Here is a 23,253-nt window from a genome sequence, read left to right on the forward strand (position 1 = left end):
GTTGATTTTATTAATAACCGACAAAAACAGCCATCAAAATTATATTTACATCTTTAATTCACAAATTGCTTGACTCCTCTAAAATCCAACAGAATCCACATATAAAAAACATATTTATTATTATGATTTAATTAACGTTTAACCCATAAAACCTTCGTCAGCTAATCTAAACCCTAATTAAAACCAGCTCATGTGTCCTAAACTATAAAAGCTTTTTGTTCTTTTCAAAATAAAAGTTTAAGAATAAAAAAAGTTTTAAAGATGAGCCCATTTTTAAATAAATGGGTTAAAAAAGCACTTTTCCCAGTGAGGTTCTGAATGGTGGTGGGCGTGTGCGACCCTACTGCCTGGGCTCATCTGAACAGACCCACTTTCTTCTTCTTTGGTTTGGAAGACGGTCGCTCAGCAGGGTTCGACCTGACTGGGACAGACTGGAGGGGACAAAAAAACCCGTAGAGAGATAATTATCGTTATTGTTATTTTTTGTTCTTTTGATCCGTCTGATGTCGTCATACCTGTTTTACTGTGGGTGTGTCGGCCATTTTGGCTCCAGCGGCGTCCACCTGCCGGTCCTCACCTGCTTCACTGCTGACGACAGATCCAGCTGCGGGACGAGGACAGGCAATTAAAGACACGAATATCTGAATATCTTTGTTTCTGTGTGATATTTTAAGCCTGAATTTTAAGATGGAGGCCAAGAGACTCAAAGTTCAGGTCAATGACTCAAACCTGAAGACGAGGTGACGTGTGATTCCTCGGCGGGCGGCTGTTCCTCCTCAACAGGGCGCTCCTCAGACAATTTGCGTTTCCGTGTGTTGCCGTGGGCAACGATGGCTGCGTAGAGGTGTTGGAGGTCGGCGTTGAAGCTCAGAGCGTCCGACTGTTGGGAACACAGCAGAGGAAGAGCCTGACGGGAAGAGAGAGAAGAGTGGATCAGTGGTGGAACATTTACTCAAGTACTGTACTTTAATATAACTTTAAGGTACTTTACTACTTCAATGTTCGTCTTCCACCATTAGACTGCCTGTCAACTGAGTAAACATACGAGCAGTCAGACGACCAGACATATAGGAAACAAACGAACTGTAGATTACGACCCAAACATCCATCACAGTTCTCCGTCCCCTGCTTTACTCTGACCGATCCTCTCTGATTCTGTCAGAAACCTTTGGTGACACGCCCTTTTTAAAGCATCACATAACTAATTAATTGGCTTCATCACACTGTGATCTCGTGTATTCTGCGTGTTGTTACACCATGTAGATCCTGCACTCCTCTCAACCTTTGAGACGATCGTGTGTCTGCAGCCTTAAATCCAATAACTCCATAGAGCTGAATAAGAAGCAATAATCAGGTGCATGAGCTGAGAGCCTGAAAGTGTCCTTTTCACACAGCTTGGTGTTTGTTTTACGGCCCTGCTGCAGGAGTCACATGCCCGAGGTGTGATGCAGGGTGTGCCGGGGCCGCGATAAGCCTCTAATCAAAGCTGCATTATTGGCACAGCTGACCGCAGGTAGAGAAGGAACAACTGAAACACACACACACACCCCTGCCAGCCTGACAGATAAGGCTGCGTGTAAACCCCTGCGACATTATGCAAACGCACGGCCGACGCGTAGGAAAACACACGCTATTCACTAAATCCTTCTTCTTTTTTTTTCCCCCAATGGAGAGGACAAACTCTCCAAATTAGCTCCTCAAATATTGACCGGGAGAAATTGGTGGTCTCCCGCTCGCTGTCAGGGCAGAGGGGCTCCTAAACACACTGTGGTCAGGTTTCGAGGTTTCGCATTGATTTATTTTTGTTATTTGTTTGTTTAAATGTCGTAAAAATAAATGTAAATGCTCTGGTGAGGCTTCGTTCTGCTTTGGGCACAGAGAAAGCAATGTGCAGCAGAAAGCTCACCTTATTCTCTCTTTATATTCACTCCCCCCCGCCGTCCCCTCCCCTCGTCGCTCTGGCTGCCAGCTCACTTCAGATTATTTGATCTGAGAAGTTGAGTTCAATTGGTCGGATCCGGCTCTTATGTGATAGTTTAAAGACCCTCCTCTGGTCTATCAGAGCCAGGAAACAAATAAAAGTTCTGTATGATGAAAATAAAAACCCTGACTCAAATCAATCACACCCCCTTACTGGCCTCTGATTGGCCCAAACGTTTCTTATTCTTTGCGTAACATTAGGGTTTTATCAACACCAGCCAGCACAGTTTCAAATGTCACCAATTCAGTACCTGACCAAATGTCTCCCCCTCTGTTCCTAAAACATGATGATGTCACAGTCAAGTTGACCTTTGACCTTTTGACCTTCATAATTTTATCCTGTTAGACATTTGTGTTATGGCTGAGAATATGGTTGTGAGGTCACAGTGACCTTTGACCACCAAATTCCAATCAGTTCATCCTCAAGACCAAGTGAACGTTTGTGTCAAATTTGGAGAAATTCTCTCAAGGTGTTCTTGAGATATGATGTTCACAAGATTTAGATGAATGCAAGGTCACAACGACCTTGACCTTTGACTACCGACTTCTAGTCAGTTCATACCTGACACGAAGTAAATGTCTGTGCCAAATTTAAAAAACAATCCGAAAGGTGTTCTTGCACATTCATGAGAAGGCAGCAAACGGGGTCACAGTGACCTTTGACCATCAAATTCTAACCAGTTTATTGTTAAGTACACGTGAATGTTTGTGCCAAATCTTTAGAAATTCACTCAAGGTGTTCTTGAGATATCACATTCATGAGAATTAGACAGATAAGGTCACGGCGACCATTGATCTTCCACCACCAAATTGTACTCACTTCACCATTAAGTCCATGTGAACATTTGTGCCAAATCTTAAGAAATTCCCACAACGCGTTCTTGAGATACCATGTTCTGGAAAATGAAACGGACACAAGGTTACAGCGACCTTTCAACACTGAATTCCGATCAGGTCATGCTTGACTCAAATGTTTGTGCCAAATTTACAGATATTTCCTGAAGACGTTGCTCAGATGTCACGTTCATGAGAATTCAATGGACAGGGTCACAGTGACCTTTGACCACCAAATTCCAATTAGTTCATCGTTAAGTCCAAGTGGATAAAATCTTAAGAAATTCCCTCAAGGCGTTCTTAAGATGTCATGTTCCAGAGAATGAGACAGATACAAGGTCACAGTGACCTATGACCACCAAATTCTTATCGGTTCATTCCTGAATCCAGGTGGATGTTTGTGCCAAATTTGGGGAAACTCCCTCAAAGTGTTCTACTGATACTGCACAAGAATGGGACAGACAAGGTCACAGTGACCTTTGACCACCAAATTCCAATCAGTTCATTCTTAAGTGGACGTTTGTGCCTAATTTGAGGAAATTCCCTGAAGGTATTCTTAAGCTATCACGTTCCACAGAATGAGATGGACACAAGGTTACAACATTTGACCACCAAATTCTGATCAGTTCATCCATGACTTAAAGTGAATGTTGGTGCCAAATTTATTTATCTATTATTAAAGAAAGTTATTTGATAGTAAATCAATATTAGATACTACATTGTGATTTAGCGAGTCTAAATGTTGACTTCATCTTTATTTTTATCACTGTCTTGGCACAGACGGGCTGCCATACCTCCCTGTATTTTAGGAAAGGTACAAAAGTGGCACACGGCGGCGAGCCGATTGTTATCCGCCGCTGCTGCCAACCAGAAAGGAAACGGCAGGCGAGGAATAAAGAGGTGATTACAGCAGGTCAATAACCTCTCGCCTGTTTTGTCGGGCTGGGTAATGTTCTGGAAAGTTCCTCCCTGCTCTCGCAACAGAACAAAGTCCTCCAGAGGCAGAGACGAGGAGGAGGATTAGGAGGAGGAGGAGGAGGAGGAGGGCTCACCTGGTGGCCGCGCCTCCTTCCCCACAGTAAAGCATCATGTGTGGGGAAGGTGCTGAGAGGACGGGGGGCGGCGTGTTGGTGTTCCTCTATTATTAGCAGGTAAACAACTCTGATTTTAGCCGAGCTGCTGCTGCTGGTGTTTTTCAGGCGGGGGTCCTGGTGCCGGACAGTCTCACACTCACGCTCTGCCTCATCCTCCTCTCTGCTGCTGACCTCATGTTTACTCTCCCTCATTCCTCGCTGTGACCTCAGCTTCCTGTCCCCGAATCCAAGAGCAAGGTGTCACTTTACGTTTGAACCCCTGAAACACTCGAGGTCAGGTCCTCCAACAAAGAAAAAACCCGGATGATTGCACTGCTGGAGGACGAGTGAAGAGATGAAGGTGCGCAGTACGAACAGGACGTGGTTGAGACGAGATCGCTCAGGTGCAGCTCTGACCTCATCCCTCCACTTCCTGTCTGAGCTGTCCGTCTGCTGAGGCTCCGACTTCAGCTCCGAGTTCGCTGATTGACGAGCGATATATGCAAATGAGCTGACATCTCAGAGAGACATACAAACAACACCGATTGTTTTTAGGTGACCCTTCGCAGTGTTTCCAGGCAGCGTTTGTGCCACGAAACCTGAGTGTTTTTCACCAAAACATTGCTGTGTTTGCCAGTGGTGTTTGAGCCACAGAACCTGGGTGTTTTTTTGGTGGGAGATTGGGCTATCCCAGTGACGTTTGAGCCCCAGAATCTGGGTGTTACTAGCAGCACACCACAGCTATCCCAGTGACGTTAGAGCCACAAAACCTGGGTGTTTTTAGCAGCACAATGCGGCTACTCTAGCGGTGATTGAACAACACAATCTGGTTGTTTGTACTGATTTGTCATATAACTTGGGTGTTTATAGCAGCACATTGCAGCTATCTCAATGACGTTTGAGCCAAGGAACCTTGGTGTTTTTCATCTACTCACTACGATATTTCCAGCTGCATTTGAGCCACAAAACCTGTGTGCTTTTCACCACCGCATTGTGGCATTTGAGCCAAGGAACCTCTGTTTTTTACTAAAACATTTGCGTCGTTCGAGCCAAGAAACCTGGGTGTTTTCAGCAGCACATCACAGCTATCCTAGTGACGTTTGAGCCAAGGACCCAGGGTGTTTTTCATCTACACACTGTGGCTTTTCCCAGTGATAACTGAGCCACAGAACCGGGGTATTTTTCACCAAACCACTGCAACGTTTAAGCCACGAAACCTGTGTTTTTAGCAGCACATCGCAGCTATCCCAGTGACGTTTGAGCCATACATAACTTGGGTGTTTTGAGCAACACATTGCAGCTATCCCAGTGACGTTTGAGCCATACATAACTTGGGTGTTTTGAGCAACACATTGCAGCTATCCCAGTGACGTTTGAGCCATACATAACTTGGGTGTTTTAAGCAACACATTGCAGCTATCCCAGCAATGTTTGAGCCATACATAACTTGGGTGTTTTAAGCAACACATTGCGGCTCTCCCAGCAACGTTTGAGCCATACATAACTTGGGTGTTTTAAGCAACACATTGCAGCTATCCCAGCAATGTTTGAGCCATACATAACTTGGGTGTTTTAAGCAACACATTGTGGCTCTCCCAGCAATGTTTGAGCCATACACAACTTGGGTGTTTTGGGCAACACATTGCAGCTATCCCAGAAACGTTTGAGCCATACATAACTTGGGTGTTTTAAGCAACACATTGTAGCTATCCCAGCAACGTTTGAGCCATACATAACTTGGGTGTTTTAAGCAACACATTGCGGCTCTCCCAGCAACGTTTGAGCCATACATAACTTGGGTGTTTTAAGCAACACATTGCAGCTATCCCAGCAATGTTTGAGCCATACATAACTTGGGTGTTTTAAGCAACACATTGTGGCTCTCCCAGCAATGTTTGAGCCATACACAACTTGGGTGTTTTGGGCAACACATTGCAGCTATCCCAGAAACGTTTGAGCCATACATAACTTGGGTGTTTTGATCAACACATTGCAGCTATCCCAGAAACGTTTGAGCCATACATAACTTGGGTGTTTTGAGCAACACATTGCAGCTATCCCAGAAACGTTTGAGCCATACACAACTTGAGTGTTTCAAGCAACACATTGTGGCTCTCCCAGCAACGTTTGAGCCATACATAACTTGGGTGTTTTAAGCAACACATTGTGGCTATCCCAGCAACGTTTGAGCCATACAACTTGGGTGTTTTGAGCAACACATTGCGGTTCACCAGAAGATCAAACTGCTCCGTTGTCATGAAAACGATGAGTTGTTATCACATGCGACACAGACCCAACACCAGATATCATCCCAGAGCAGATACTTAAGATGCTTTTTAAAAGCAGCTGGTTAATTGATGACAACTAAACCATCTCCATGGCAACTGAGCGACTCCATCCACTGATGAAGGCCACATGATGTGGTCAAAAGCACGAGAAACAGGAAGCATGCCTTTACTGGACCAAAACTGGACAACTCATTAACAGATGAGTCACAGAGTATTTTTAGTCGCTCAAACTGAAGGAAACAATTAGATGATTTAACCTGACAAGACAACACTCGAGTGTCGTCAGCAGAAACACACACACACACACACACACACACACAGCGTGACCCCAAACAAACAGCGGCAGGTGAAGTATATCTGACGCCATCCACACCTCCACTTCATTTACCTTTCACCTCTCCTCTGCCCTCGCCTGCTGTCGTCACGTCTCCCTTCGGGGTGATGACACACAGAAAGCTGCTAATCTGAGCCAAAGCTCCCATTAATGGTCACAACAATATCTCAGTTACACACACGGCGACTCAGGTGGCCTCCGCAGGGCACACACACCGGCTCTGTTCATCAACTCTGGCTTTAATGTGGAGAAACACATCACATTTTATCTGTGCACGCTTGTCCAGAGAACAGGAGTTGTGAGAAGGAGCGCTTATTCTTCAAGCTGAGACTTAAAACAAAACCAAGACACATCCCAGGTCTGTCTTTAAAGTAAAAAAATAATAAGATTTTAGAGTTTTTGTGAAGTGATGGATGTTTCTGAGCAGAGAAAGTTGAGAATAAATCACTTAGACTTGGTGTTTCTTCATTGGAGTTTTAGAAATTTAGACACTGGATTTCTTTATCACTCTCAAACATCAGAGTTTTGGATCAGAGCAAAGAAGGAATATCGCCATTATACGATCAGATATCAGTTTTTTTGATACAACAAAATACGATCAAATAAATAATTAAAATAGAAAATAAAATTTTGGCATGAACCTTAAAAATTTCACATCATTTCTACAATGGATTTTCATGGCATTATCCGCGCAGGACACACAGCATCGTCTCGGTTAAAAACAACAGCTTTCTGTGGCAGTATCTTGGCAGGAAATGCAGCGATATCTCGGAAAAAAACCCTACCAATTTTAGTGGCATTTTCCTGGCAGGAAGTACTGTTATGTCTTGGCAAAACGAACAAACAAACATAAAAGAAACCCGTATTTTAAGGCTCTATCTCGGCAGGAAACGCAGCGATATCTCAGCAAAAACAACCACTATCCCGGCCAGAAACACAGCAATGTCTCGATAAAAAATGATTGCTTTTGTGGCACTAACCTGGCAAGAAATGCAGCAATATCTCGGAAAAAAAAAAACTACCATTTTTAGTGGCACTTTCCTGGCAGGAAGCACTGCGATGTCTTGGTGAAACAAACAAACAAACAAAACAACGTATTTTACAGCTCTATCTCGCAGGAAATGCAGCAATATCTAAGCAAAAACAACTATTTTTAGTGGTACTTTCCTGGCAGGAAGCACTGCGATGTCTTGTTAAAAAAAAAAACAACCAAATACACAAAAAAAACCACAACGTATTTTAAGACTCTATCTCGGCAGGAAACGCAGCGATATCTCGGCAAAAACAACCACTTTTTGTGGCACTATCCCGGCCAGAAACACAGCAACGTCTCGGTAAAAAATGACTGCTTTTGTAGCACTATCTTGGCAGGAAATGCAGCAATGCCTAAGTTTAAAAAAAAACAAAAAAAAAACCACGCTTTTCGTGGCATTATCTGAGAAGGAAACACAGAAACGTGCCGGTTTTTGAGAATAAAAGGAATGTCAGCATATGTTCACATTTATATTTTGATGCTGACATATCAACCTTACAAGTCTCACATCAGCTCTGATGTTCTGCACCTCCTCGTCACTTCCTGTCTCAGCTGTCGCAGCACGCATCAGGTGTCATGGAATACAATACAGCAGATTGCAAGGAGGTGCCCGGCGTGTTCACGTGCTGCAGCCGTGTTTTGTGTTGCTGCTCTCATGTCTCAGGATGTCTTTGCGGGACGCCGCACTCGGCTGGTCCAGGCTGGGGCTCGGCCCAGCGGCCAGCAGCTGAAGAGGGGGGAGCGGCTAGGCCACAGAGGGCCTAATTACAGACCCAGAGCGGGGACAACCCTGTGGAAACTGTGTGCAACTGACAGAGGGCACATGGAGGAGGAGGAGGAGGAGGAGGAGGAGGAGGAGGAAGATCTGCTGGAGTGGAGATGGCTCTGTTTTGTTACTCCTTACAAACAGAAACACGACATGAAGCTCATGATTGATTCCACTGTTTGTTTAGTTGATATAATGCAAAAAAAAAAAGATATATTCAAAGAAAACCTAAAAACCAGAGAATATTTGACATTTTGTTCAGTAAATGTCTTTGTGGAAGGCTGTATGTCCCGCCCCTCCTCCACTGTGATTGGACAGCTGGGTAAAAACTGACATTGATGATTGAAGCGCTTTGACCTGAAGTTGAACATTTTTCAACTCTCTGCATTCAGAAATAACTTGCAGCACAGACACTAAGTACCTTATCATGCTGCTGGCTGAAATATGCGGAGTTCCCACTGCAAAGAAATACAAAATGTGCTGACCTTAGGAAAAAACGCTTTTCTTTTTGACGGGTCGAGGTGGAGGTTCTTCGTTTTCCTTTGCTGCCCCATCATGTCCTCAAGAATTGCCTCGTGGTATCTACAGTACTGGAGGAAAACGACTCCCGTCACGTATTCAGAATTTTGTGGTACCGAGGTATCGTTTTTCATGACATCCCGTGAATAGACGCTAAGCGCCTCGTCACAGTTCGGTGCAGGTGTGCACCAAAACAACCGGACCGAGACCTTCTTGAAGAGGTGGTCTCAGTCCGGTTCCAAAGGAACTCTGGTGCGGTTGGTTTGTGGTGAGAAGGTGTTCCGACCTGGATGTGAAGCAACTGCAGTCACATGACACATTGTTTGGGTTAAACATGAGCATGTTACAGTCCTGGAGGATTATTAATGTGCACCTCCTCCTGTACTGCCTTAATATGCACATTCAGCACATCCAATGCATCAACACATTGTCAGTCCCTGATTCAGACCAAAGGAGACGACTCTTAAAGCAGCATGTGTTTGTGCTGCTATGTCAGGTCCGGAAGAACTGCATCCCAAGTATCTATGGCACTGGAGAAAAACGACAATGTTTCTTTTTCTTCATTTGAGTATATTACCTCTACAGCTCAGGACAAATATGAATATTCTGAGCTCAACATCACTTTCATACCAATGTGAGCACATTTCGTTCATATTCACCCCCCCACCCTCCAGCCTCGCCTCTCCTTCTTCCCACCTAGGCCCTGAATTCCTCAGGTATGTGAGATAAAGAGCAGCTCGCTGCTGTTTATGAGAGCAGCAGTCAATGATTGACTGAGGAGAAGAAGAAGAAGAGGAGGAAAGAGGCCACCTGTCCAACCTTCCTCCACTCTTCTCCTTCACTTGCCTCCTAATTCTCTCATTTTCTGGTTTTTAACACTGCCTGCTTATCAGATGAAAATGCTGGCATTGTATGTTTCTACAAACCACTGATACACTGCATTTGCACATTTCATATGTATCATATCAGCGTTTCTCAGGTGACAAAGTATAAGAGCTGACTGGAGGCCATGGTGGATGGTGTGACACCTACGGAAGACACCTGCCAAGCTGCAGACCACTGTTTGAGACTAAAAAAATAAACAGTTGTTTTGTCATGTGCTTTCACCGGCCTTTTAGGCTTGCAACATGGGTGTTATGTAGCAACCTGTTAATGTCTCTATATTGGATTTTTTTTTCAGCTCCAAATGTAGGTGCTTTATAGCCACCTGTCTGTGAGTTTCAAACTGTTTTTCAAGCTCCTAACATGGGTGTTTTGTAGCCACCTGTCAGTTTGTTTATATCAGCTTTTTAGGTTCCAAACATGGGTGTTTTGTAGTGACCTGTCAGTGTGTTTCTACTGAATTATAGGCTCCAAACATGGTTGTTTTATAGCCACCTGTCTGTGAGTTTCAAACTGTTTTTTAAGCTCCTAACTTGAGTGTTTTGTAGCCACCTGTCGGTTTGTTCATATCAGCTTTTTAGGTTCCAAACATGGGTGTTTTGTAGTGACCTGTCAGTGTGTTTCTATTGAATTATAGGCTCCAAACATGACTGTTTTATAGCCAACTGTCTGAGAGTTTCAAACTGTTTTTTAAGCTCCTAACGTGAGTGTTTTGTAGCCACCTGTCGGTTTGTTTATATCATCTTTTTAGGTTCCAAACATAGGTGTTTTGTAGTGACCTGTCAGTGTTTTTCGATCGAATTTTATGCTCCAAATGGGGCTGTTTTATAGTGACCTGTCAATGTGCTTCAATCCGCTTTTAAAGCTCCAAATGTATTGTTTGTAGCCACCTGTTGGTGTGCTTCTATCAAATTTTAGGCTCCAAACATAGGTGTTACATAGCCATGTGTCAGTGTGTTTCTATCAAATTTCAGGCTCCAAAAGTGGGTGTTTTGTAGCCACCTGTCAGTGTGTTTCTATTGAATGTTAGGCTTCAAACATGGGTGTTTTGTAGCCACCTGTTGGTGTTTCTATCAAATTTTAGGCTCCAAACATGGGTGTTTTGTGGCAACACACTGGTGTGTTTCTATCGAATTTTAGGTTTTAAACATGGGTGTTTTGTAGCCAGTGGTTCAGCAGCAAACCCTCTGTGTGTTTTCACTGGCTTTTTAGACTCCAATATAAATGTTTTGTAGCAACCTATCTGTGTTTATCAAGCGGCTTGGTAGCAACCAGTTGGTGTGTTTCTATCAGTATATTAGGCTCCAAACATGAGTGGTTTTTTTAGCGAGTTATCTTAGTTTTCATTGTCATATTAGGTTTCAAACCTTATATTCTTTTTGCAGCAACCTGTTGCTGTGGTTCTATCAGCTTTATAGCCTACAAATGTAGGTGCTTTGTAGTGGCCTGTCAGTGTGCTTCCATCGGCTTTATAGGCTCCACTGTTCTGTGTTTTTCCAGCTGTTTAGTAGCAACCTGTCTGTATGTTTTCTCCACATTTTAAGGCTCCTAACGTGGGTGTTGTGCAGTGACCCATTTGTGTTTTTAAAGCAGTTTACTAGCGACCCGTCTGTGTGTTTCAATCTGCTTTTTAGGCTCCAAATGTAGGTGTTTGGTAGTGACCTGTCTGTATTTTTCCAGCAGGTATAGTGGCATAAAAAGCGTTTTTGCTGAGACATTGCTGCTTTTTGTCCAGCAGGTATTGTGCCCCCAAAACCTGGTGTTTTAAGCCAAAACTTCTGTCGCATTTTAGGCTTCAAACGTGGGTGTTTTTCCAGCAGTTTAGTAGCGACCTGTCTATAGGTTTTCTCCAGCTTTTTAAGCTACAAATGTGGGTGTGCAGGTGTTTCGATTTTCGATACGTGTTTTGCACAATGCCAACATTTTTTTCTGGAATTAGGTAGTTTATTTACTTTTGGACTCTCCATCTTCAGCAGCCATTAGAGCGATCGATATCTGCAGCTTGTCTTCATTCTTTCAGTCACGTTTGGCTGCTTTAAGTCAAAGTGTGTATTTTGGAATCCATCAGCCTCTGTGGTCAGAGGATGTTTCCTGCCCTGCTCTTAACTTAGAGCTTCTGGTTGAAGCAAACAGATATTAGGATTTGACTCCTCCCGCTGTGCCAGCGTCACGTGGGGAGCCAAGTAGCATTTAGGGATAATTTCTTAACTCGTCTGAGCACATAATTATTACAGACTCTTTAAATGCAGACGGAAAACTTCACATCTTTGGGCTGAGAAGAAGGAAATAGTTTTCTTATTGATTCTCATTTTGTTTTTAAGCAGTTTTACGCTCACTCGACACAAAACCTGACCGAGAAAACCTTTCATTTACAAAGGAAAGCAGGAAATTTGGAGTGAGGAATGCCAAATTTGGAAGCCAACAACGCAGGAAGGCAACATTTTGTGATCCTGTGCAGCTCCAGTGAGGTGTTCTGGTCAGAGGACGCCACTAATTGTCAGATGTCGTTAAAACTGCTGCGCGGTTGGTTGCCGTGGAGCTGTGAAGCCGCCGTCTCGTGGAACAGGAAGCGGGCGACGTTCCCAAGCGGTGACAATTCAATCCAGGGGCTGACAACTGTGACGCTGCTGCACGACGCGCTGCGAGTGCTGCGGAGAATGCGTCACCATGACACACACACACACACACACACTCATGCATGTAGACATAAAGAAAAAAAAACAGCCTCAGTGACACACACACACCAACACTCAGCTCCGAAAAACCAAAAGCATGCGTCACAGCCCGCTCTGTGTGGACAAGCAGACACTCCCCTCTGTCAGGTCATGAGCTGCTGCCACCACACACACTCACACACACACTCCAAATTTAGGTCCTAAGGGAAGCTGATGTGATCCTAAAAGGATTTGAACTTTTTTTTTTTTCATGACCAGCTTTAGCCGGTGCCCAACTTAAATCCAAGTGTGTGTGTGTGTGTGTGTATCAGTGGGAAGCGCATGCTAATTCCACCCATGTAAATGTTGACCTGAGCTGGGTGGGGTGTTTGTGTGGTGGCGGGCTGGGGAGGGGCTTTCATGGAAAGCTGCAGGAGAAAAATAAAAGCTCCTGCTCCTGTCATCATCGGCTCTCCTTCGCTGTCCCTCTGCCCTTCACTCCCCTTGGTGTGGGAAACGGGAGGCCACGAATGGCGCAAGCACACACACACATCCAAACACACTGGTGGAAATGGTGAAAGCGGGGAGGAGGGGGGGGGGGGATGAGGCCAGAAGATTTTTGAGGGTATTTGTCTCTGTTGGCAGCAGGAACGTAAATAACTGAGTAAATGTCAGAGAAGTTCACGAAGGGAAAAAGAGCACAGGAGAAAATGTTGGTATTTTACTTTTCTGTAAACGCTGGAGACGTTACAGTTTTTATGTGTCGCATCAACGTTTCTAATATGTGACACCTGGGTGAGACGCTGCCAAGCAGGGGACCACTGATAGTGACCCAGAAACAGCGAGTCACTGCTGCATTTCCAACTGACTTTAACTCACCAAACAGGTGTTTCCTCGCAATAAGTCACTGTGTTCCCTGCCAAGATACTGTCACAAAAAGCATCCGTTTTTTACTGCAACGTCACTACGTTTCTTGCTGCAACAGTTCCAAGAAAACAGGTTGTTTTTACTGAGATATTGCTACGTTTCCTGTAATACGCAAGTGTTTTTACTGAGACATTAGCGTGTTTTCTGCCACAACAGTGCCACGAAAAGCGGCTTATTTTTAACTGAGATATTGCTACGTTTCCTGCATGAAGCAACTGTTTTTTCCAAGACCTTAGTACCTTTCCCGCCGAGAAAGTGGCTGTTTTTTTTACAGAGACATCGTGGTGTTTCTTGCTGGAATGGTTTTACCGAGACATTTGTGCAATTTCCACCAGAATAGCGCCATGAAACTTACTTATGCCTTAAACCCCTTTTGGGGTATGGGCTGTCGACAAGGGACCTCCAGAGTACCCGATCGCTGGTATTCTTTTATACCTGTGACTAGGTGTATCCCGTCTTCTTGGTGTCTTCCTGCAGATCCCTTCACCAGGTGTTTCTTGGCCGACCTCTCTTTCTCTTCCCCCGAGGATTCCACGACAGAGCCCGTCTGGCGATGTTTGACATTGGTTTTCGAAGAGTGTGCCCAATCCATTTCCTCTTCGTCCAATTTCATCTCAAGCTGAAATTAGCTGTGTCTTCGTCCAAAGACCTTCGATGGTGATCTTGTCAACCGCTTTTCATGGCACTGGACGTTGCTGCATTTCCTGCCGAGGCAGTGCCGAGATGTTTCCTGTGAAAACCAACTGAACTGTGCAGGGTGGCATCAACCTGTGACGCCTGGACTTCAAGCTCAGTGGATTCATATGTGACTATAACTGCTGTCTCACGTTCTCAAAACAAGAGCAGAACTCGAAAGTCACACCGGAGTAAACACTGCACACCGACTGCAAAATGCAGACATGAACACTGGTGTGTTTCCTGCCGGGATAGTGCCACGAAAAGTGCCATTAAGTGACACTTAAGACACATCTGTGCGACCAATACATGTCATTCAAAAATACGTCTGGCGACTGACGATCGTGCAAAATTGCCGTGTTTTCGACTCTTTTAACGCCCCCCCCCCCCCCCCCCAAAAAACCCTAATTATGATCTGTTGAAATGATCAGCACGAAGGCCTTCATGGTGAGCGTCGCCATGGAGACGGACACAGACGTAGACACAAACACAAGTCGCTGGATGGACGGACGGCAAACACAAACAGGAGCATGCAAAGGCCCGACCCTGATAGATAAATACTACACACACACGCCAAACGCCTTCGCCTGATTTACTCTGATTCACACACACACACACACACACACGGAGCAGCCCATCCAGTGTGTCTCCCTTTGACGCGTCCCGGCGACATTTTTCCCAGACAGGTTTTATTTCAGTTTGGACTTTGGTCTGGAGGCGGCCTCGTCGCAGCCCGGTGGAATTTGCCATGAGGAAGAAGACTTTGATCCACTTCTTCTTCTTCTTCTGTGGTCTCTGAGTGTCCGCTCGCCTTCCCGCTCCACCGATGTGATCACCAAGCAAGCAGGAAACAGAGCCGCCACTGTGACCTGGATGTAACTTTCCATGACTCGCCGCACCTGAGCTGGACGCCTTCCACCACCTAAAAATGAGATCCTTTCCTGGTGTGTCCTTTTAGACAAACACCATCGGCTTCCTGTCTGAAAACCACCAAGTGACGTGACAAACAAACCGTGACTTATGACTCGGTGGAAAATTTCCCTCTGATCTTCACCTTTAAAACCTCCGTGACCTTCATGTCAAAGCTGACATGTTTTAAACAATGTGTCTCTTTCTGCAGAGGAGGCTGAAGAACAAAAGGCGTCAGAGGTTCGGTTAATTTTAGGTTTAACATTTCTGGAGAGGTCTCACAATAGATCAGCAACACTGCAGTAAATCACACAGTAAACCTGTTCCCTACAGTGGGCTGATTGTAACGAGTAAGTCAAGATGTTAATTTAAGAAGATAATGTCGTCACCATACCACAATTTTAGACTTTGATACAGTGCTAGTATGAAAAAAAATGATACTTGATACCACGGCAAAAAGAAACAAACAGTCAGAGGCACAAAAAATACATTTTTTTGTCTTTTTTATGAACGACCTGTGCACAGAAAAGTCACAGGACAGGACACATAATAACATATTTTGTTAATAGTAATTAACATTATTACTATGATTCTAGGATCTTTTCCCGAAAATCTGATTGTAGATCTGTTTATATTCAGTATCTAAAGTTATCGAGAAACAAGCTGAGCAAACGTTTGATTTCAGTCCCCTGCCGTGCAGAACTACACTGGAAAAACACTGATTTCTAACATGAAACTTCTTAATTCAGTGTTTTTATTGGTTTTAATCTTTGGGTCTGTTTGTTTCGAAGAAGAAGAGACCTCTGTGGATAATTCAGCTGCCTGTATTAACCTCCTGAACATCTGGATCTGAAGTTATCAGAGAAACAAGCAGAGCAAACATTAGCGTCAGCCCAGCTTCAGTCCCTTGCTGTGCCAAACAGCATTGGCGAAACACTGATTTTTAACATGAAACTGCTTTATTCACAGTCTTTACCAATTTAAATCATCGGATTCATTCGTTTTGGAGAGGAAGAGACCTCTGTGGATAATTCGGCTCCTTGTAAAAACCTCCTGAACATCTGGATCTTGAGTACTTTTATTTTTGGTACTTTCAAAACATAATTCTGCAAATTTTACTTAAGTTAAAGACCTAAAAACTTTGCGCACAACTGCTTATTGTCTTTGTTTTCTGTGTTGTGCCACGGTGAAATCCTAAAAAAATGATTACATCAAAAAAATTGAATGAAAATTACATTTTAAAAAAAAAGAAAAACAGTGAAACTGAATCAAAACTGAGCAGCAAATAGATAAAAATGTAAAAACAGACAGGAAAGGAGCACGTAGATACACACTGAACATTCCACAGGTGGATCTGAAACGAGTCATCACAGACAGACACACACACACACACACACACACACACACACACACTGAGGTCAGCAATTAACAGATGAGAAATTCCACACGTGAACACACAGTAAACACTTTCAATGTAAAACCTCAGCCCCTCGTCTGCCTCTGATTGGCTGATGGTAACGCACGGCCACTTGAACTGAGAGCGTGTCACGGCGGCTCGTGTTTCAGGCGGAGACAGCGCCGGCTGCTCCAGCGGCCGCAGTGTTTTATCATGTGGTTTCAGCTGCGCTTGCCACAGCCGGTTAACGATCAGGAACGGAGCGCAGAGAGGACGGTAAAAACAGGCCTTAACAACCAGCTGCAGGGGCCGCAGTGCGTGTGTGTGTGTGTGTGTGTGTGTGTGTGTGTGTGTCACTGACCTTTGACATGAAGCCCTCTCTGTAGGTTTGCTCCTCGAAGACGTCCGTCTGCAGCCGCTCTGGGTTCAAACACACACACATTTGGATTATTTAGCATATGACAAAACATTAACCCTCCCACTCCCTCCATGTGGCCCCACAGCTGGTGGTCAGGAGCCCCAAAATAAATCCGAGAGGTCACGAGTTCATGAAACGGATGAGAAAGACACAAACGTGTTTTTGTTTCTACGTTCATCTTGGAGGCACGAGAGGAAAACTGTGTCTTCTTCTAATGAGTTCATCCTCGACTCAAAGTGAACCTTTGTGCCAAATTTAAAAAAAAACTGACAGGGTCACAGTGACCTTTGACCTATGACTACCAAATTCTAATCAGTTCATCGTTAAGTTCAAGCGAACGTTTGTGCCAAATCTGAAGAAATTCCCCTGATGCGTTCTTGAGATAAAAAGTTCCCAAGATGGACTATCTAATAGGATGGACTACCTCTCATCATTTCATCATTCTGTCCTATTAGAAATTTGTGTGAAATTTTGTCATGTCAATTCTTGAGTTTGGGCCAAAAACATCTTTTGTAAGGTCACAGTGACCTTTGACCACCGAAATCTAATGAGTTCATCTGTAACTCAAAGTGGATGTTTGTGCAAGATTCGAAGAAATTCTCTCAAAGTGTTCTTGAGATACTGCGTTCACAAGGATGAGATGGATGCAAGGTCATAGTGACCTTGAATTTTTACCACCAAACTCAGTCCATCCTTGAGGCAGATGAAACATTTGTGCCAAATTTTAATTAAATTTTCTCCAGTCGTTCTTGAGCTACCATGTTCAAGAGAATGAGTGAGATGAAGTCACAATGACCTTGGCCTTTGACTTATGACCCCTAAAAACTAAGGAAACGTTTGTGCCAAATTTAACAAAAAATATTCGTCAAGGCATTTTGAGATAATGTGTCCATGAGAATGAGACAGACGAGGTCACAACAACCTTGGCCTTTGACCTATGACCCTTAAAAACTAAGGAAACGTTTGTGCCAAATTTGACAAAAATATTCCTCAAGGCGTTTTTGAGATAATGTGTCCACGAGAATGAGACAGACGAGGTCATAATGAGCTTTGACCTCCAAAATCTAATCAGCTCATCCTTGACTCAAAGTGGATGTTTTTTGCCAAATTCGAAGAAATTCTCTCAAATTGTTCTTAAGATATTATATTCACAAGAATGAAATGGATGCAAGGTCACAACGACCTTGGCCTTTGACCTATGACCCATAAAATCTATGACTGAGTCCAAGTAAACGTTTGTGCCAAATTTGGAAAATAAAAGCCCTCAAGGTGTTTTTGAGATAATGTGTCCATGAGAATGAGACAGACGAGTCCATAATGACCTTTAACCACCAAAATCTAATCATTTCATCCTTGAGTCCAGGTGCACATTTGTGCCAGATTTGAAGAAATTCCCTCACGGCATTCTTGAGGCATTACATTTACAAAAACAGGACGAACATGAGCACAAATAGACAGATGAACAACCCGGCCTCCAGCCATGACTATCCCCAGCACGGAGACAGGAAAAAAAATAATAAAGTATTCGAAGATCGTCGCAGAAAAACACATCAGATCATTTTTAATGGCTGTGATTTTTTTCTGTTTTCAGGACTCCTGGTAAAATAAAGGTTAAATAAAATGTGCGCACGTGTGTGTGTGTGTGTGTGTGTGTGTGTGTGTGTGTGTGTACCTCTGCTGAGCGTGGCGCCGTTCTCCCTGTAGTCCTGGATCTCTGCGTCCTTCCTCCCCAGCAGACCTCCGAGCTGCTCCACCTGTCGCTGCAGCAGGTGGCTCATCACCAGCAGGGGGCGCACCAGCTGGACACACGCCTGAAAACACACAAATGAAACTGTCAGAGGAAAAGACTGCAGTTTGAACTCACCATGTTTACGTGACTTATTATAAACCCTTTGCAGATTTAATTTCCTGTATTACATAGATGTCACGTTTTAATTGTGTGCTACTTTTTAACTCGTGTTTGAATCGTTTTCTTTCTTTTTTATCACTTTTTAAAGCATTTTGTTTGAACTGGAATTCAACAGATCAAATTCTTTACCTCGTAAAATCAAAAAGTCAGTGACTAATGTATGTATTTAATGTAATAAAGTAGTTTTCCTCAGATGTTCCCAGAAATCATCCTCAAAGCTGATAAAACATCAGGGTTAATGTATCTGGAGGCTAGAGAGCTGATATCGTCAACACCAAGTGAGTTTTTTTTTTAGAGTAAAGAATTCTTTAAACTGTTGGAAGAAACCCGAATTAATGAAGTCATTCAACTTTTGTAATGTAATTTTAATCAGCTTTGCAGCCTGAGAAAGTGCATTCACAAGAACACGACAGACTCACCAAATTCTAATCAATTCATGGCTAAGTGAAAGGGAACGTTCGTGCCAAATTTGAGGAAATTTCCACAAGGTGTACTTCAGATATCACATTCACAAGAGTGAGACAGATGCAAGGTCACAGTGACCTTGGCCGTTGACCTACAATCACAGATGATCTAATCTCAACAAAATTCTAATCAATTCATTGTTGAGTCCAAGCAGATGTTTGTGCCGAATTTGAAGAAATTCCCTCAATATGTTTTTCAGATATCACCTTCACAAGAGTGAGACAAATGCAAGGCCACAGTAACCTTGACCTTTGACCATCAAAATCTAATTAGTTCATCCTTGAGTCCAAGCAGATGTTTGTGCCGAATTTGAAGACACTCCCTCAAGGCTCTGCTGAGATAACACTTCCATAAGAATAAGACAGACCCAAAATCAAAGTGACCTTGACCTCAAATCGAATCACCACAGTAATCAGTTCATTGCTGAGTTCAAAGGGACATTTGTGCCAAATTTGAGGATATTTCCTGAAGGAGTTCTTGAGATATCGCTTTCACAAGAATGAGACAGACGAGGTCAAAGTGACCTTTGACCATCAAAATCAAATCAGTTTATCCTTGAGTTCAAGTGGACGTTTGTGCCAAATCTTAAGAAATTCCCTCAGTATGTACGGTCACAGTGACCTTGACCTTTGACCAACAAAATCGAATCAGTTCATCCTTGAATCTAACTGGACAGTTGTGCCAAATTTATAAAAAATCTCCTCAGGGTGTTCTTGAGATACCAGGTTCACGGGAAAAAGACAGATGAGGTCACAGTGACCTTGACCTTTGACCTACAACCACCAAAATCTCACATAAATCAAATTCTAATCAGTTCATTGCTGAGTTCAAGGGGAAGTTTGTGCCACATTTGAAAAAATTCCCTGAAGGAGCTGTTGAGGTATCACGTTCACAAGAGCAGGACGCACAGACAGACGGATGGACAACCTGAAAGGATATGTTAAATGTGGAGCGTACCACTGTGACGGGGGCGGGGGTGCAGTGGAACTCCCAGTAGAAGGGCAGCCCCGCCAGCTCACTCTTCAGCTTAATGCTGACGTTTCCGTCCTCCTGACGCGTCAGGGAGATCTGGGCGTCGCCGTCGGGTCCCCCGTCACTTCCTGCCAGACAGGGCTGAACCACCTCGCACAGGTGGGAGAAGAAAGCTTTGACCGGCGCTCGCAACCGTCGGTTCAGCTCCTGGTGGGAAGAAAACACGAATCATTCGTGAAACTTAAACTGACGATCGTAAATGAACGATGAATCATTTGGAGCCGTGCGTACCTGCGCTCTCTTCTGAATGGCTGCTGAGTCCATGCTCTCCTCCCACACACAGTGAATGTCTGTCAGCAGGATGTGGTACACCGTGTCCCCAAACCAGCTCTTGGCGAGGAGCTGGCAGCCGCTGATGCTCACAGGAAGCCAGGGACGCTGCAGGAGGTCGTCGGCGGCGGCTCCTCGGGGCTCCATCACGGTCTAGAAACAAAACAACCTGACAAAAGAAAAGCTCATCAGTCCAGTCGACTACAACTCCCAGAATGCATTCCAGTGCACTTCAATGTAAACTTTATTATTTTACATTTGTGCATGATACTGTATGTTTCATTAGGAGTGACGTCAGCGACATTAAAGGTGCAGCCCAAGCATTTTCTTTCCCATTAACAAACCCCACGCCAAATCCCATTCATATTTTCACTACTTTTACAGGTTACCCAGGTGGAAGCTGCTGGATGTTGTGGAAATGTTCCTGGAGGTGGATCCCACTGAACACCCACACACCCCCAAACAATACGGTGTACTTTTCTTTTTTATCAAACCTCTTCTCTCAATCACTCACCTCCAAGGAATGCGCCCCCAAAGCCTGGCCCGAGATCTGTTAAACCCGGGGCTACAGACGCCGTGCCGGCCGCATAATCACCACCTTGCAGGAGGGCAGACCGCGGCGGGTTACCGGCTCCTCTCTTCTGACCTGTAATGGGACTGTTTTCGGGGAATAAAACGAGGTATTTCTCGTCAGTCGCCATTTGAAGCGCAGGGCACGTTTCAGAGGTTGACTCATGCCAATTTGGAAATCGCAAAAATACCAAATCAGTAACTTTATGACTGCAGTATACAGCCACGCAGAGCTGGGCACAGATGCCAGCGGTTAGAGGCTTATCAGGGGGATGTTGTCCTGACACGCTCCGCTCTCGCCCGTGCGCAGAGAGCCTCGCGCCAAACTCCATTCACAAATCTCTGAATTTAAGACTTCCCTCATTTCCCAGCACACATTCTTTGACATACCGACTTTTTTTCAAACAGTGTCTACATCGTTAGCAGCTAGTGCTTAATTCGGCATGAGTATAATAAGCAATACGTAATGCAAAAATACCCACTTTTTACATTGCAATCTCAGGTTAGAGCTTTGAGGCAAACAGTGAAGCCAATCTCCATTTACAGAAACCGAATTTTAAAAAAATCCTTGCTTATAAGTTAATATAGATGAGTTATAGCTAATGACTTTAAGCTGGGACTGTTTTTGTATGAGCTACTCTTCAATTCGGCCATCATTTCAATAACACAGAAAGCAAAGTTTATTGCTAAAATGCCAGTTTTGCACAGCAAGAAGCCTGCACATCACACCAAACTCAATATACGAACGTTTACACTGTAAAGATTGCTTCCTTATATGAAAATATAGGCACGATATGGCTTATGTATTTAACCTAACTGCCTTTGTATGTGTTAATCTTCAATTCGGCCATCATTTCAATAACACGTATTAAAATTTATTGTTAAAACGCCAGTTTTGCAAAGCAAGAAACCGCGCATCACACCAAACCCAATATACGAACGTCTACATTTTAAAGATTGCTTCCTTATATGAAAATGTACATCTGTTATGGTTTATGAATTTACCCTAACTGTTTTTGTATGTGTTAATCTTCAATTCGGCGACCATCTGTATAACACATACTGCCAAATTTTGTGCAAAAACGTCAACTTCCTGTTGCCAGTTTTGCGAGCTAATCAAGGCAAAAGAAGCCCGCGGGGGAAGTTAGCTGATTACATGTTTGTTTTTCGAAAGTAATTAAATGTAGCTCGGTGATAAATAAACCGCAGCAGCTTCTAACACACCTGGAGACACATTAATGTACGACAACAAGTGAATTAGTACTTAAAAACTACCAGTTTGCACCCGGAGGTGCTGCTCCTCCGCCGGTTCCTGTTGATAGTTCGGGATTTCTACTCCGACGTCAAACAACAGCGTCTTTCAAAGGTTCCGCTTTCAGTGGCACGCACACGTTTCGGCACTTCTGGTCAAAATTACGTTTAAAATGTCACGTTAACAGCCTGTAAACACGTTTACAACCTGCTCAGAGTCTGACAGTTCTTCTTGGTTATATTTGAATCAGTGTTGACAGCGTGTGTCTTACTGTGCTGTCTCTGACGCGCAGCAGGGGGCAGCAGTCGGCCTGCTCAGGACAAAAAATATGCAGAGGGCCCTGGGTTCCTCCTGGTGCGGAGGGTCCTGGGTTCCTCCTGGTGCAGTGGGCCCTGGGTTCCTCCTGGTGCAGAGGGCCCTGGGTTCCTCCTGGTGCGGAGGGTCCTGGGTTCCTCCTGGTGCAGTGGGCCCTGGGTTCCTCCTGGTGCAGAGGGCCCTGGGTTCCTCCTGGTGCAGTGGGCCCTGGGTTCCTCCTGGTGCAGAGAGCCCTGGGTTCCTCCTGGTGCGGAGGGTCCTGGGTTCCTCCTGGTGCTGAGGGCCCTGGGTTCCTCCTGGTGCAGAGGGCCCTGGGTTCCTCCTGGTGCGGAGGGCCCTGGGTTCCTCCTGGTGCAGAGGGCCCTGGGTTCCTCCTGGTGCAGTGGGCCCTGGGTTCCTCCTGGTGCAGTGGGCCCTGGGTTCCTCCTGGTGCAGAGGGCCCTGGGTTCCTCCCGAATCTATCGCCACACATGAGCCAAACGTAAACCTAAGCCCTAGACGCCAAAGGGCAGATGCCTCAGCACCACCTGGGGTCTGTCTGTGCCTGACTTTGAAAACACACAACCCATGCGTCTGTTGAGTAATGACAGAAAGACTTTAGACAAATTCTCGTCCGCTTTGCCTCGAGGCTTCCTGAAGGTATTCACATGGGTCATCTGTCACGACCTGGTGCACAGGATGTGACGGCGGCACGTCAAAGGCACATCTACTGTGTCACAGAATGCAGAGGAACCTGCTGAGAAGACATTGGG

The 23,253-nt window shown here is 44.5% G+C and overlaps 2 protein-coding genes across 5 annotated transcripts in view; one reads left to right on the forward strand and one right to left on the reverse strand.

Annotated features, from left to right (window-relative positions):
* nhej1 (nonhomologous end-joining factor 1) lies at positions 1 to 22,380 on the reverse strand. 2 transcript variants are annotated; one of them, XM_049570110.1, is made up of 8 exons: positions 22,210 to 22,380; positions 20,326 to 20,533; positions 20,020 to 20,241; positions 18,361 to 18,499; positions 16,632 to 16,690; positions 730 to 907; positions 516 to 604; positions 1 to 431 (listed from the first exon to the last, which is right to left on the reverse strand). In XM_049570110.1, exons 2-8 carry the CDS (start codon positions 20,509 to 20,511, stop codon positions 354 to 356), a joined length of 951 nt encoding a protein of 316 aa, XP_049426067.1. In that variant the 5' UTR covers positions 20,512 to 20,533; positions 22,210 to 22,380; the 3' UTR covers positions 1 to 353. The 2 variants fall into 2 exon arrangements, with proteins under 2 accessions (XP_049426067.1, XP_049426066.1); XM_049570109.1 differs by lacking the exon at positions 22,210 to 22,380 and adding an exon at positions 20,879 to 21,015 and having other exon boundaries at positions 2 to 431.
* LOC125884817 (alpha-tectorin-like) overlaps positions 20,978 to 23,253 on the forward strand; it is a 26,794-nt gene continuing 24,518 nt past the window's right edge. The window contains exon 1 of one of the 3 annotated variants that reach the window (XM_049570058.1): positions 20,978 to 21,044. Coding sequence is in view for 1 of the 3 variants with exons in the window: in XM_049570057.1 (XP_049426014.1) it covers positions 21,016 to 21,044 (29 nt within the window). In the remaining 2 variants the exon portion in view is untranslated. The remainder of the gene's footprint in view (positions 21,045 to 23,253) is intronic. The other 2 variants (XM_049570059.1, XM_049570057.1) reach the window with 2 other exon arrangements.

The sequence above is a fragment of the Epinephelus fuscoguttatus genome, linkage group LG24 (genome assembly GCF_011397635.1).
Source record: "Epinephelus fuscoguttatus linkage group LG24, E.fuscoguttatus.final_Chr_v1".
Taxonomy (NCBI): domain Eukaryota; kingdom Metazoa; phylum Chordata; class Actinopteri; order Perciformes; family Serranidae; genus Epinephelus; species Epinephelus fuscoguttatus.